General features: G+C 39.0%; 1 protein-coding gene across 4 annotated transcripts in view; it reads right to left on the bottom strand.

Moving 5' to 3' along the window:
- Nucleotides 1–6,070: 6,070 nt before the first annotated feature.
- The window catches only part of pip5k1ca (phosphatidylinositol-4-phosphate 5-kinase, type I, gamma a), a 145,595-nt gene continuing 134,667 nt past the window's right edge, over nucleotides 6,071–16,998 (bottom strand). For 3 of the 4 annotated variants that reach the window (XM_038777886.1, XM_038777889.1, XM_038777888.1), the window contains one exon: nucleotides 7,220–15,094. In XM_038777886.1, the coding sequence (XP_038633814.1) occupies nucleotides 15,092–15,094 (3 nt within the window). In that variant the 3' untranslated portion in view covers nucleotides 7,220–15,091. Of the gene's footprint in view, nucleotides 15,095–16,998 lie in introns of all 4 variants that reach the window. The other variant, XM_038777887.1, reaches the window with a different exon arrangement.

Genomic DNA, 16,998 nt, shown 5'->3' on the forward strand with positions numbered 1-16,998 from the left:
TCGCCACATTCCGGCACCTGTCCGGGGAGGCTGGTACGGGAATCGAACCGTGCTGCTGGCCTGCTTGAAAAGCCAGTGATTTAGCTGAGTGAGCTAAACAAGCCCCTTATAACCCTATATAATCCTGGATTTTCATACCAATTACCATGAGGCTAAGTGCACAGGTTGATTCATGAAAACATTTAATGAAAATATTGAATTCAAGTAAAAACCAAACTGTAGACATTCAGCAATGTAGTGTTTTATTATAATGTTGACATTTCATAAGAAAAAACAGCAGCAAGAACAAAAGAGCTATCAAACGAATTTCATCCAACTTCACAAACCTAATTGTTTAAATCAGGATTAAAAATATACATGAGCAACACACACACTCCATTTTAATACAAGTCTATGTTCAGGTGCCCAATCATTTGCAAAATGTAAAAGAACCAGAGTTGAAAAAAATAAATGCTTTTGGAACAGACTGCAGCTGAACTCAGGTGTAGAACGCAATTCTGAATGTTAATAAAGACAAAGGTGTAAAAAGAACACCGCTGTGCAGCAACGGCTTAAACACATGACCTGGAAATTCACTAACTGAAATTAAAACCTTACTGGGTCATAGTATGAAGCAGTTTTACATTGCTTACTACTTATAATGGGGAATGTGATTTAGCCCCTTGTGTACTACTTGCCAGGCACTAATACACTAATCAATATCAAATAGTCTTTGATTTAGAAATACACCAAGGAGGGGGGAAATATTTCCATGTCTTTTTATGTACAATCATTAACAAATATATACAAAAGAACAGCATATGTACAGAAAAGAAGTTAGTTGAGCCACTGGCCTGAGTTTTAATAACAATACTATCAGGAACAAAGGGACAATAACACATCACAGATACCTTATAAATCAGGAAATTTGCTGTGAAACAAACTTCATATTTGTGCAGGACCGCATTCCTGCAAATTCAAAACTAACTATATTCTATACAAATGCTCTATATTTTTGCTGCAGTGCTCTGACAATGCCTGAATAAATCAGAGGCAGTGGCATTTCTTGGTAGCAATCTTATCCTTTCAATTGAAGCAAAACACTGATACCATACAATGCCACATGAGAGGAGCTCTTCATTTCACTCTGCATAAATTGTGAATGCATTCAATCATTCTGTACAAGGTGCAAATGGTTTAGAAGTCGGCCTATGTGCCTGCTATTGCATATGACATCTGCTGCTATTGTATGTCTGCTAAACGCCATCACAATGAGTGAGAATAGCTGCATTATAACTACAGCATCTCTAAATACTCAAGATCGTCACAGATAACTGAAATTGAATTTTGCTGAGACATTTGATTAAAGTGTCAGGAGCACTGGAATGCACAATATATTCTGTGCTAATAATATCCAATTTAGAATATTTAACAACAAAAAAATCAAATGGTCCATTAAAGCCATGATGCTTTCAAGTTTGTAGCATCACCACAAAAGCTTGCTTTATGCCAAGTATCTCAGCTCCTCTTAAAAGTGCTTATTATTAATGTGGGAAACACAGTTCCATAGCAGCTCTGGTAGCTTGTCCAGGTTGACGCTCCATACGCTCAAATCAGAAAAATGCAAGTTACTTGACTATTGGAGGTATGGCATTGAGCTAGATGCTATCCTCACCCAGCATTCACATTATCCAGACGTCACCGAGTAGAACTCAGGGATATGGACATTAGCCAACATTCCCCTGCCTGGTCCAGGCCCCCACCAATTGTGCCTTTGCACCACTCAACACAGACCTGTTTAGGTCTTCTGGTTCTTATCGTCTACCTGTGCATTGCTTTTCCCATTTAAGCCACTGGAGGGAGTCTCATTATACATTTCAGATAAACCAATTATATAAAAACAGCGGGTTTTCAGTAAAAAAAAGGTTTATCTAGAAATGCAGAGCAATAAACATTGATAAAATACTAACTTTATTGCAAAACACTTCAGTCTGTGGATTTGTAATACATGACTTCAGGCACCCGAGTTCAATGATTCTGCTGAGAATTTAATGACAACTGAAGGGTTGCATTATTTAAATCTAATGGGGCAGAACTGACAAACTAGTTTAGGAACAGAAAGAGGTATCAGGCAATCTATAGGATAATAAGATTAGGTGCAAGTTACTAGGAAAGGAGTTGAAATAAACAATACAAATTATCCTTTGAAAAGGATGGGAGTGTTCTGATCAGAAAGTGTGGTTGATTTGTCAATTGACTTGTTCAACCTAATGGCCATCATCTAGTCTTGGTATCTCCTGTATTAAAATCCAAACCAGATAAAGTATCGAACTTTGATTAAACCTATTAAATAATAGGGAATGCTACAAACATTAAAAATCCACTTACCGACTTTTATATTGTACAGCAATAGAGTAATATTTTTCTGGAAGATTTTCACCCTGAAATTAAGAGGGGGAGCAACAGGACTTCCAGCATAAAACCCCTCAAACAAGGGGAACCACTAAAATAATGCTCACTGCTGAGTGTTGAGTATTCTCTGAGACTATTCATAAAGGAGATGAGATACTGTGGGAGGGGGGAGAGAGAGAGAGAGAGAGAGAGAGGTGTAGAGAAAGGTGAATTACAGGCAGGACACTTAAATTTTAAAAACAGTTTTAACTCAACCAGAATTCAAAACTTGAGAGGAAGGCTTTGCTTCCTAGATTGCTTTCTGGGCATTGCTGAATGGATTAAAAGAAATAAGTTTGTGATTGTAAAATATCATGTTCTGAATATTGAGTGATACAAGAGACAAGTGCAGTTGTCAAAAATTCCTATTTTTCTCCCAATTATTATCATAGAATTTACAGGCAGAAGGAGGCCATTCGGCCCATCAAGTCTGCACCGGCTCTTGGAAAGAGCACCCTACCCAAGGTCAACACCTCCACCCTATCCCCATAACCCAGTAACCCCACCCAACACCAAGGGCAATTTTGGACACTAAGGGCAATTTATCATGGCCAATCCACCTAACCTGCACATCGTTGGACTATGGGAGGAAACCGGAGCACCCGGAGGAAACCCACGCACACACGGGGAGGATGTGTAGACTCCGCACAGACAGTGACCCAAGCCGGAATCGAACCTGGGACCCTGGAGCTGTGAAGCAATTGTGCTATCCACAATGCTACCGTGCTGCCCCTTATTCAATAAACTCACTGCTTGAGATCAATAAAAACATAGAGCCTGACTTGATCATTGATATTTAAAAATGTACTTTGCTGTACATTTGGAATGTTGGCTGGATATACCAACTTGAAAATATCAAACACCTGGTAAAACATAACAGTTAACAAAATAGTTTTGCCACTGGCTTTTATTTAGTGTATTTGTGGAATTGTGCAGCAGGAAAAAATGTAGTGAAATCCAATACATTGTGCTCCCTCAAACCAGTACTTATCAATACATCACCCTAGAGTTACACAGTTCAAAATACTCTTCAAATAGATTTGGATGGTCAGGATCGAACTGTAAGGCTGGGTGCTATTCACATTTCAAGCACAGCCAAACTATTTCACACCACTGAAATTCTAGTGACAATTTTGATATGTGCTTAGATTAACATTTTTACAAAGTGTCAGAATAACAAGAAAGCTTACTGATATTTATAGATGAGGAAACATTGGTGAGTCAAATCAGTGTCTACTCTTTTTCTCCAAACCGCCCATACAGAGAGAAAGTGAGAGTAAGGGAAAGAGAATTTTCTGTGAAGTCAGTCTGAGAATGTGGCCTCAAAAAAATCACTAGGTAGGGTTATAGGCAAAGATTAAAGTTGAGTGAATGCCCTTGGTGCAGGGCACAACTGACACTAAATTATCGCTACTGACCCCACAATCAACATTGCTTTTTGTGCTGCGTTAATGGCATCAATTCCTGGTGTGCTGATACTGTGCCGTAGTGGCAACCCCAAAGCAAAATGTTCCCAATTAGAGATGACCAGTGGCAACTTGGAAGTGGCCAGTGGCAGGTTCCTTGTGGTCCACAGGCATATGTAAAGCCAGTGGCAACAACATACCACAAATTGAATAAAAGGCAGATAAAATGGATCTGGAAGATATAGACAGATATTCAATTATTTTTTTAAATGATCCAATCCTGAAGTTCGGTTTGATTATTTAAAAATCTTAGAAAATACAAAATCCTTCTGCTGTTGTCAAGACTTCCAATCCAGGAAATACATTTTAAATAAAAATACAAATGCCTGCACTTCTGAACTGCAACTTACAAAACGGAACTAAATTAACTAGACACTACCATGTATTATTTATTTTTAAATTCGCTATTTATCCAGCCTACCTGCTTACAAGGTGTTTGACAAGGTGTCACATAAAAGACTGATCCAGAATGCAATATTGCAGGGGTCTGGGGTAGAATATTGGACTGACAGAAAGCACAGAACAAGGATAAATGGGTCCTTTTCTGAACGGCAAACTTTAACTAGTGGGGTGCCGCAGAAGTCAGTCCTTGGACTTCAACTGTTTAGAACCTATATAAAGCAGGGACAGAGTGTAACACAGCAAAATTTACAGATGGTACTAAAATAGGTGGGAACGCAGGCAGTGAAAAGGAGATAAAGAGTTTACAAATGGATATAGATAGGCTAAAGCAGACCAAAATTTGGCAGATGGAGCTTAATGTGGATACGTGCAAAGTTATCCATTTTGGCCACAGAAATAGAAAGGCAAATTCTTATCCAAATGGAAAGCAGATTCAAAATGCGTCTGGGCGTCTTTGTTCATGAATCACAGGAATTCGATGTGCAGGTACGGCACATAATTAAAAAGGTAAATGGAATTTTAGCGTTTATTACAAAAGGACTGGAGTATAAAACTAGAGAAGTGTTGTTTCAATTGTACAGGATGTTGGTGAGACCACATCGGGAGTATTGTGTCCAGTTTTGGTCTCCTTATTTGAGGAAGGATGTGGTGGCATTGGAGGCAATTCAGGGGAGGTTCTCCAGTTTGCTTCTGGAGATGAAGGGTTGACGTATGAGGAGAGATTGAACAGTTGGGCTTATACTCACTGGAGTTTAGAAGGATGAGAGGGGATCTGATCGAGGTATATAAAATACTAAGAGGAATTGATAAAGTAAATGTAGACCAAATGTTCCCCTTTGTGGGACAATCTAGAACGAGAGGTCACAGATATAGGTTGAGAGGCGGTAGATTTAAAACCGAGATGAGGAGAAACTACTTCTCGCAGAAGGTGGTGAGCGTATGGAACTTGCTGCCCCATAGTGCAGTGGTTCATTAAATGGTTTCAAGGAGGAGATAAATGTATTTCTGATATAAAGAAACAGGTTCAAGGGATCTAAGGAAAGGCAAGGAGGTTGATTTGAGACCAGGAAGAGATCAGCCATGATGTGATTGAATGGCGGAGCAGGCTTGACGGGGTGAATTGCTTACTTCTGCTTCTAATACCCATGTACCCATGTACCGTAACACTGATTGTATAAAGATAAAAAACATTTCTAAATATTTTCTTCACGTATTACTTAACAAGATGCATTATTTAACAGAAATCATAGACTATCATTTAAATTTAACAAAAAAAATAAGCAATGATATGCACATTGTTTGCAAGATCTAATATAGACATCCAAGGAGATAAATCCACTGTCTAAGCTTATAAACTGAGCAAAGCAGCTCCTTATATCGATATACCAAAAATTAGGAAAAATAGGTTATTGGAAATATGACGTTTTCACTTTTTCTCAATTAATATTTCTCCTTCCACCATTGTATCTCAAATACAGAACAGCCATTAATTCACAACATTTCTCATCCTTTTCATCACCAAAGACTTGGTGCCGACACCAACACACCCACATATGTTTACAGCCACTGTTATGAGGTGCTGTAAATGATCGTCTGAAATAGCTTCTGTGTATCAAGTAATTTGAAAAGATTCACTCAGCAGAAAGGTTGGAAATTCACAGCAGCTCCTCAGCACTTTTAAAAAAAAAGGTGAGATTGAAGATACTTCCGGCAGAACCAGTGAAAGGTCTCCACTGAAACTTTCACATGCCTTTTCTTCTTTCAACTGTTGGTTTACACTATGCATTTCTGCCATTTAGATTTTGACCGTGTGCTTGTTTTTAAAATGGAGCAATTCCAAAAGAACAGAGAAAGATTTACATTTGCCTAGAGTTTCATCACATCTCAAATATCCCAAAGTGCTTCATGTACAATGAACTATCTTGAAGTGCAGTGACTGCAATATGAGTAAATGTTAAGCAAGCTGTCACTAATGGCAATTAGATGAAGTTAGTTTATTGTAACGAGGGAAAGGAAATGCATGTTTGGACTGAAGTAGGGTGCTCTGCAGAGTGAAAACAAAACCAGATATCTAATATTTCCAGTAATTTCTCCTTACATTTCATGCCAAGACATGAAAATAATTTAAAATTACTGCTGACAATTAACCTGTCAGACATTAGCTCTTTTCATTCCCGATTACTTTGAGTAGGCAATGAATTTTAATGACCTGAAAATTAAACATTTAAATTAAATTTGAACCAAATGCTAAAACCTACAATATCTGTACTTGCTGACTCAGTTATTGGTGTTACTTTTCTTTAGCTATATGAACAGACCATTTTTATTGCAGCCCTGCAACCCTGTATGGATACAAAAACAAACTCACTTTACACAGGAGAAAATGACAGCTATTCTAACTTATACATCTGCAAAATGTTCCCAGCCAAGAGGTGCAAACTTAAATAATTGCCCAGTTCTTGGAAAGTTAATTTTAACCTCTGTCACTATTAAATACAAGGTTTGTGTTGTTTAGAACTGCTACAATCATCATCATTATTTTAATACTGAACCAGCAAACAATGTGAATATCAATATCACCAAGGCTCAGGATACCGAGAGCACTGTGATAACCAAAATTAATATTGATGGGTTGTTATTCTAATTATGGGGCAAAGATCACCTGAATTTCTATTCAACAGTTATCAATATATTAAATACAAATGCAAATGTTGGGAACAAATAACATAGGAAATGTGCAGCAACTCCACTAGTATCTGAAGTGATGAATTAACCGAAGATACATATCGGCCTTGTATTTTATGTTAAAATATTAATGACACTGCTATTGACCGTGTATAAAGAAAAGGGAAAAGTTACAGAAGATTGTGATTGTAGCTACTTTTTCACCAGTGTTTTATAAACTTCACACATTAATGAAATTGACCAGAGGAGAGTTTATTGTGCGCATATTGAAGGTGAGCTATACAATTCACACAATTTTTAATGCAAGTCCCTTTGTAGAGTAGCACAGGACACCATCACTGTCAATATATCTATCCTTCTCCACCTTTCCCCCCACCTGCGCATCAAATGGGATACAACGTTACATTGACCTACCTGGTCTGCACTTCAGTGTCTATCAGTCACTTGTGAATCTAAGACTGTGAGACAACAAGCTATCAAACTTCAGAGAACTGGGTAGTTGAGCCTAGTTCTGTCAGGGACACTTTGCAGTGTATAGCACTTGAGACACTTGAGAAATGAATCCTAGTGGACCACCTTTCATTAACCGAAATGTACCAAGGTTGACGGTAGCTGCCTACGGTGCAGTGATCAGGTTGGTGAGACTCGAGCCCCATGTGGCTCAAAGATGAAGGGAACTGCCTTGACTAATGCAAATATTTCTAAATCCTCTACTCCTTAAAACAAGGACATATCTGTCCAGCCATTAAATCATTTAAAAATGCTGAAAAGTAATATTTTATAAATTGTTAATTTTTCATGCTTTCAAAAGAGGCATAATAATCCTTTAATATTAACAGCCGGAGGTCAAAACCCTTCCATAGATTGAAAACCACACCTCACACCATCATCCATGACAGCTAGGTATTCAAATGCGACAACAATTTTGAAAATAAATATGTGGAGCACAATCGGAGTGGCTCTGAAACAAAGTCACATTGCAATTCAATATTCTTTGCAATGGCCAGGCAGAGCATGACTGGCAGATGTGAGAAGGTCAATGAGTGGGGCTGAAATTAAAGTATAACTTCCATTTTGATTAGATCAAGTACAAAATATTGCGTGATTGAGGGATAGAGCTGCTACTTTATCTGAGAAATAAACGCCAATGAGAAAGAGGTCACAGATTAAGTTTCCCCACAGAGAGTAATTCACACTATTTTCTCCATGGGCGAGGGGGGAGTGGGTGGCAAGTGGGAACAGTTCCATTGCTTAATTAGTGACAGATGTCAATGGTTCAATCATGGATTGGGGGAGGGAAGCGGGGATGGATCATCTTAATCTGGAGGAATCTTATGTTTGAGGAGGCCGGGGTAGGGTTAGGGAACATGGAAATATTTATGAAAATCAATTACATACATTAGTTTTTAAAAATAGTTTACTTTTTCAGTAGTTACACAGGTGAGGAAGAAATGAGAAAAACTGCGCCAATCGGCAAATCATTTCAGTATAACATTGAAGGACATCATTCACGTGCATGTATCAGAATGCAAATCTCTCCTTCCACCTGTGGGTTTACATTGTAATTGGAGATCCAATTTATAGTGCCTTAAGAGCTTCTGTAACAAAGCAAAGAATTTTAAGTATTGAATAATTTGACATTAAAACATATACCTCACATTACACTTGGTTCACAGCACATGGCTTAAATCAGACCCTGGCCTCCAACATTTCCCTCTCTGGCACGGACTTGTATCCCTTTCACTTCTTCTGAAATCAAATACTCAACAGGTCTGATTACTGAAAAATTTAATACAATTAAATGTTGTATTAACATCAGTAAACAGACAGACTGAAGATCAATGGAATCAGCAGCACATGTCTTTAAATCAGTGAGAAAATACACCTTGCCCCAATTCCCAGCCTCTGGATGATGTGCAAGGACATTAGTACTGGATCCACATATTACACCAAAGCCTCCGCAATCAAGATTCTCCCAAATTCAGTGCATTAATAGTCAGAAGGTGATCAAATTCACAGCTGGAGAAAGCAATGATTCTGCACCAGAGACCCTCAAATACCTGGCAGCACAAAATATATTTTATAAGAGGACGTTTACGGCAATGTAAACCACATGTAAACTTTAAATCAATTTAGGGCACCAGAACTCAACACAATAATGACAAAGTTGTGGTCAGGAAGAAACACATGGAGGAAAAGAAATAAACTTGCAGGATTTGAGCAAATCATTAATTTTTGTTTTGTATTTAGTTTAAAAATGTAGGATTCTGTATGAGAACCAAGGTTCAATCATTGTAATATTGCTCAACGGGAGTGTTATAAATCATTGAATTCATATTTGCTGAAAGCTGATCATATCCAACACTCATACCACACGCCGGATAGCATCTCAATACATTTTTGGTGATGTCATTTTAATTGTTAATCCTTCAATTGTATTCAACACTGAATCAACAGCACAGAGCACATTTGGCAGCTAGGTACCATAATCAGCATTAAAATGGATGGGAAAAAAAAGATCAGCAGTACATATTTTAAAATCTCTGGGTGATTTTTAAGGAGTTATTTAAATAGCAGCAGTTCAGGCAGCTGTTACAAACCAAAACGGGCTTCGCTGTTTCTGTTGAGAAAGAAAGACATGTGCTTATCTAATGTTTTTCATTACCTCAGGACATCCCAAAGAACCTTCTGGCAGGTTTGAAACATTGTCACTGTTGTAGCGTTAGGACATCAGGACTTCTCGGGTTACTATTTCATTATTACTCTCATGCCTCTTATCTCCATATAAACGTACATTTCCAACCCAAGAGACTATCACAAGGATTTCCAAATACAAGGTGAACAGTGGTTAGTATTGGGTGCAGAGAGAACTTTACAGCTGATATCAGGTTGGTTATGTCAAAATTTTACAAGTTGACAGCAGTGTGAACCATACTCTATTTTAAATTGATTTGAGGCACCAGAAATTCAAACAACCATGTTGGATACACATCTGTGATGTCCTAACAGTTTGCCTCTACCAGTAACTTCACAACACCACCAAAAAATATTAGTGGGACTTTTCATTGGCCATACGTGTGGATGGAACTCCTGATCTAATGGAACATTGAAGTACGATTGCAGGTACAAAGATTCACATCCATAAAAGAGTCCAATTAATGGACCTCTGCACTTGTAATAAATCAGAGAAAAATAAAACCACAACTATGCATTTATTTGGCCTCTTTCATGGGATATGATACTTCGGCTAGACAGACGCGAGAAGTTGGGATTATTCTGCTTAAAGAAGAGGTTGGCGTGAGATGTAAGAGTTCTAATTATGGTAAGTTTTATTAAGAGTAAATAGGAAGGAACTGTTTCCATTGACAGGCTGTCCAGTAACCACAGATTTAAGATAATTGGCAAAAGAACCAAGAGTGAGATGAGCAGATTTTTATTTTGTATAGAGCTATGATGACTTGGAAAGCACTGCTAGAATAGGCGTTGAAAAAAATTCAATAGCATCTCCCAAAAGGTAATTTAGATTTCTGAAAAGGAAATATACCCAAGAGCCCCCAATCCCCGATGCATTATGGGAGGGTACCCGCTCCTCCCCATCAAGGCTCCAAGGCATTATGGAGGGTTCCCGTGCCTCCCACAACACCCACACACCTTGGCAGTGCCAGGCTGGCACCCAGGTGGCATTGCTAGGGTGCCAGGCTGGGAGTGCCAGGGTGCCCAGGTGGCACCAGCAGTGCCAGGATATCACCCTTTCCCAAAGGGCATGCACCTTAGGGCCTCGGATCCCCTGAGAGACCCCACGTGTGCCATTCCGTCTAGTCCCTGTTTGTGGGGACCAGTGCTGAACGGCGCTCGTCCGAGGTGAAGGGGATAGATCTCAATGAATCTAGTACCTCAAGAATCTGCACATTAAAATGAGACTAGTTATCTCACTCTAATATACAGATTTGCTAAGAAGTGATCATTTTAGATCTCATGAGGCATTACGAGCCGGGTAGACCCCAGGAATGGAGTCTCCCGGTTTCTATCAGCCACGCAGCGAGCTGCCTTTTGGGCGCAGTATGTCCACTGGATCACATCCTCAGTTTTGTGATCGGCTGACACTGCAATAAAGTTAACTCCAAGGGTCGGTACTAGCTTGGCACGAGATCTGAAGTAGAGCTCCCCAAGGGTCAGTGTTGGGATCTTTTTTTTTTGATACATATTAATGGCCCAGAGCCTGGTGTACAGAACACAATTACAGACAATCCGAAACCTGAAAGCACTATGAACTATGAGGAGGATAGCGTGGGGACATAGACAAGACAGTAGAATAGACAGTTGAAGTTCAATGCAGAGAAGTGTGAAGTGTTTCATTTTGTTAAGAACATGGAGAGACATTACAAAATAAAGGTTACAACTCTAAAGCAGGCAGAAGCAGAGGGACTTTGGTAAATACACGCATAAGTCATTGACGGTGGTAGGACAATTTGAGAGAGCAGTTAATAAAGCAAACATTACCCTGGGCTTTATTAATAGGGGCACAGAACACGAGCAAGGAGGTTATCTCCAATTTGCATAAGTCACTAGTTCGACCTCAACTAGACCACTGCAACCAATCCTGGGCGTCATACTTCAGGGAGAAGGTGAAGGCATTAGAGAGAGTGCAGAAAATGAGAACAGTTCCAGGGACGAGTAACTTCAATTGTGAAGCTAAATTGAAGACGTTAGTACTGTTTCCCTTAGGGAAAAGAGGTTGAAAGGAGATTTGATAGAGGCATTCAAAATAATGAATGCGCAGAATAGATGGGGAGAAACTGTTCCCATGTGTGAAAGGATCAAGAACTAGAGGACACAGATTTAAAGTATTTGGTAAAATATACAAACGTGATACAAGAAGAAACTTTTTTAATGCAGCGAGTGGTTAGGGTTTGGAATGTACTGCCTGATAGTGTAGTGGGGGCAAGTTCAATTGAAGCATTCAAAAGAGTCTGATATCCAAATAGGAATGAAGTGCAGGGTTATGGGTAGAATGGAGGGGAATGATATTAGTGAAGTTACTCCGAGCTGGTGCAGACACAAAGGGCCAAATTGCCTCCTCCTACGCCATAACAATTCTGAGATTATGTGACAATCAAGCATTTGGTAGTACAGAACTTGAGTATTGCTGACAAAAACACATGCTGTCAAATCTTTTCATCCTGCATTCATCAGGATAATGTCACAAGAATACATTGTCACATTGTAAAGGGAACAATAATTACACTGCATAAGAAGGTGCTGACTGGTTGGCAAGTGGACTCTGGTTGGTAGAGGTATTGCCACGGGGAATGTACCAGGGAACAGTTCACTGCCAAACTTTGCTTTAAATTTGAACCAGGCAGGCTGACTGATTGGCCAAGGCACTGTTCTTGGGATAGAACCAGGGAACGGCTGTCCTTCGAGCTTTGCTTAGTTGAAAAAGGCGCAATGAGTGTACACGCTCCTTCTGTCTGCAAAGGACAGGGCTCGGGTATCAATGGGCACAGCTTCTAGCATGTGTAAGTAGGCCGCACTGCAAGTTCGACTGAATCATAAATTGGCTTTCAGTATAATTCTTCGTACAATCAGGATTGTCTAGCAAGTCCAATCGCAGAATCACGATTAAGAGTGGCCACTATGTTTTGGGTTTTACAAGTACAGTCAGTACTTTGTTGCAAACAGCCGAAGGGACAAGCTGTTTGATACAATCGGTCAGTCGGTTCATACCCGAGGGCAATGCCTTGGCCAGAATCAACCTGCATGGTCTGAATTTTTAAAAAAGCTTGGCAGTTGCAAGACGCAAAGTTTGGACAGCATGTCCAAACAATTTCAGACTGGCTAACACATATTTCTTGCTCACAAAGCATAAAACAGAATACACCATCACCACAAATTACGTCCTTCAATGGTCCTTCTCATAACACCGGTATACTTCCAGTTACTAGCCTCAGCTGCTAAGGAATCCACTGGATAGAAAATGTAAAAATACACAAGTCATTTAAGACATGGAGTCAGAACATTTTACCTATGTGTACGAAGAAATGTCAGAACCATAGAGAGTAAACTGTGTTATCCAGCAATCTACTAACTGGAATTCTCTGCTAACCAGATTTTGTGAAGTTCCCCTAATACGAATCATCACTTTACCAACCAAACGCAATTACTAAGTTATCTGGAACCCGCATCTATATACAGTATTATTTTATACTTCTGATTTAATGTACTGTTGAATATTAGAAGTAAAATGATTACTGTTCTTTACTTCCTGAGTACTTTCATATTAGTTTATGCTTCAAGTATTGTGCTGTATTCCATTGGTAAATGGAACGCTTTGTTAACTGGCATTTTTGATTAAGCGGCACCACCCATTCCATGTGCATGCCAGAAAATAAGGATTTTAGTGTATAAAGTTTAAATCAAGGATTCTTATTTAGAATTTGTCCACCAGTAAGGCAGAAGACCAGATAATTCCAAACCAAACTTCAAACAGAACAAACCAGTGAGTAAAAGGTAAATGCAGAAATAGGACTAAATTGTCAGTGTATGTGGGGTCAAATTGCCAGGGCTAATGGGACTACAGTTTTGGCATCCTCAAAATAACAGTTGGATGATGAAATTGGGGTGAAGAACGTTTTTAGGTGCTGAATGAGCTGGGAAGAGCAACTCACTTTGCTCACCTCTACCTATAGTGTAATCTGGATTAGGAATGTAGTATCCTTGACACAATTACATTCATCGAAAAGGTACATGCAAGGTTTGCCAAACAGATTGGTCTGGCAGTTCATTTCATAGCTACCTCAGTGCAACTTTCATAGTTGTAATATAATGCATCATATATACTTTGGAATTTATCATATTGTATGGCAATTTATACATTTCTAGACCTTACAAAATTTAAAGCATTAAACTATTCATATATAACCTGCAATTCTGTATTGCAGTGGAGAACATGTCTAGGACAGCACAGTTTGTTAGGAATACACATGCACTTCAGAAACATGTATGTGTCACAGAAGCAAAAAGGAGGTGCTTTTTAAATGTTGGGGCTGAGATACACTGCCAGGACAATATAAACAAAACTTTATTCTGCATCCAACCCATGCTGCTTCTCACCCTAGTGCTTGATCAAGTAATGTGGAGAAAGCTTTACTTTGCATCTAGCATGTGTTGTAATTGACTTGTGGCATGCCTAATTCTAATCCTGGGTGTCCGATTTGGAAAAAATGTTTCATCCCATATATTATTTCTCATCCTGATCAATGCAGAAAATAAACACTAAAATCATAAAAAGACGTGTAGTTTTTTTTATATATATGTACACAGGGTTTCTGATTTTGTACATAGAGTTTCTGATTGATTGCCAAAATCACAATACTGCTCTGCTTTCTACACTCCTCTCCCCATGAAAAATAAATAAAATGGCTGAGAACTGCATAATCAACATCATTAAGGAAAATGCACTCTGCCATCTGAGGCATGTTCAGTTTTGCATTGTGCTTCCAAGTTTATAGCTACCAGTGTTTCAGTATACCTCATTTGTACTTATATTCACAAACAAATTTATGTTGACTAACACTTGTGCAAAAATAATCTCAGCACAAAATGAAGAGTTTGATTGCTCACACATGATTTACACAACTGGAATCACATTGCTAAAAGCTGTATAGACAGAGATAAACAAAAACATACACATTAACTGTGAGCTTGATCATGGCACGCTGCAATCGATTTGAGGACAAAATCTAATTGAACAGGCTTCGGCTGGACACAGACGATTTGTCACTGACAAGTATCGACCACATAATCACATGATATCGTTGCTGTGCAAGGAGAGTTGGGCAGTAACTTTGTTAACACTAACAAACAAGTCCACCTGCCAGCCCACCATCCCCGCAAAGTGTTATCGGTCCCATTTCCCCCAACGTGAACTCTGTTCCAGCTGTTTCCTTTGCCCAAGTTTCACATACTACATGTTGTAACACATAGGGCTCAGCCACAGGCAACAATGTCATATTCGGATCCAATGGAGTGAAGCAGCTTCTGACCAAAGTAAGTTGTTCTTCCAAAGAACTTTCCTCTTCATTCTTCAAAAAATGTCTGCATAAGATTTACTGATGAAAAACAAAATAGCGTAATATCAGCATGTGTCCATTTGTGCTCTTGGGTGTTGGCTCTTGGTTTTATAGGTGCTTGCATACCACTATTTCCTCATCTTAGTAGCTATTTGGCACACTAGTTAATTTGGGGGATGCCAGCAGGCACACAATCATGAATGGCCAACATAAATGGACTGCTTCTGTCATAACCTCGCTATTCGTACATGCTTTTCAACGATCATCACTGAACAGCTAAAAGGTCAATTGTTGCATCTCTATCGCGGCCCAAGTTGGAATCAGCCAACTCAGCATCAGCAAAGGATTGAATTTAGGGCTACCTTACTGTAATTATCTACTAAGTCAATAAGGGAACTTGTACATCAATTTTGCTGCAACTACATGAAGCAGATGAAATCAATGCAGTAATTTGTTTAAGTGCAGATGCCTTCATGACACATTGCCTGTGGTGCTGGCTTGGGCATGAATATTATGATTTCATCATAATAACCAGCTCCACCTGTGGTGCTGGCTTGGGCATGATTATGAGGTGCAGCTCACTCCATAATTTTCTTTACAAAGCCACACAAAATCAGGATTGTGCTAGAGTATTACTCTATCATCACATTATAAAAATCACCACTACCAGTGAATGTAATGACTTAGGTTAGATGAAGAATAAAAGTCCCTCTATACTTTTTCAATAATACACCTCAGCCTTCAAAAAGTGACCCCATCTGCACCAGCGCAACATTTTCCGATCTCCCACACCATTTCTGAGTGAGCATCAGTTATAATGAAACTGGGGTCAATTTGACAGTCCATGCTAACCAGGGTTGAAACTACCAAACTCATTTCACAAACTTCTACACAGCCTGTGACAAGGGGACTGTCATTCTCATCAGACTAGGCTAGATCACACCCCAGAGATGTTTAACCCACTGCAACACTCAACATCTCTCCCAAATCCTAGTGATAATTAAATGCTTTTGAAAGCTGATCACTTGGTTAAAATAACATGGGTCATCTAATTCCACTGTATTTATGACCTGTTGACCTGTGTGAATAATAACAGGGTATGGTAATTACACCACTATATTTATTAGGCAAATGTTTCAAAAACAGTTGGATAATAGGCAGTGTAAGGTATCACCAATATAAATTTCTCTGCAAACACAACTATAGGCCTAACTACAGGCCATCTCAAATTTAGTTTGCATCACATTTTCCATGCTCTATAAAGACAACAGACAAACATTAGTCACCGTGGAAGTTTACAGGGAGAAAAACATTGATATATTGGTAGAAAACCCACAGCCAAGCACATATTGAACTACAAAACAATAAAAATTCACAAGCAACCAACGTTAAAATAACTCAAATTGCCAGAATGTTATTTGTTTTTTTAGCAGAAGTTGAATATACAAGTTTGTTCAAATTTGTAAAGAAGGAGAATTGTATCAATATTGCAAATTATTTTTTACAGATTTCTGTTAACAGTGTGATCCATTTGGCCGAATGACATCAAGGGTCCGAGTGAAACCTGGGAACTTGTGACAATATTGTTTTAGAATGTATTAAAAATAAGTTTGTAACTAAACCTTCAAACTACATCCAATATTTCAGATCAGGCTACCAACCACTTGCTTTATTACAATTCATGCACAAGGTAATTCAAAGCTGCATGATCTCAAATTTTCTAACACAAATATTCAAGTGCACATAACATGGGAAAAGACCCAATCTGCAGCACGGTGGCACGGTGTTTAGCACTGCTACCTCAGTCCAGGGACCCAGATTCGATTCAGACCTCAGGTCTGTGTGGAGTTTGCACATTTTGCCTGTCTCTGTGTGGGTTTCTTCTCAGTCCAAAGATGTGCAGATTAGGTGGATTGGTCATTCTAAATTTCCCCTTAGGGTGG

This window comes from Scyliorhinus canicula, chromosome 18 (assembly GCF_902713615.1).
Source record: "Scyliorhinus canicula chromosome 18, sScyCan1.1, whole genome shotgun sequence".
In the NCBI taxonomy this organism is placed as follows: Eukaryota; Metazoa; Chordata; class Chondrichthyes; order Carcharhiniformes; family Scyliorhinidae; genus Scyliorhinus; species Scyliorhinus canicula.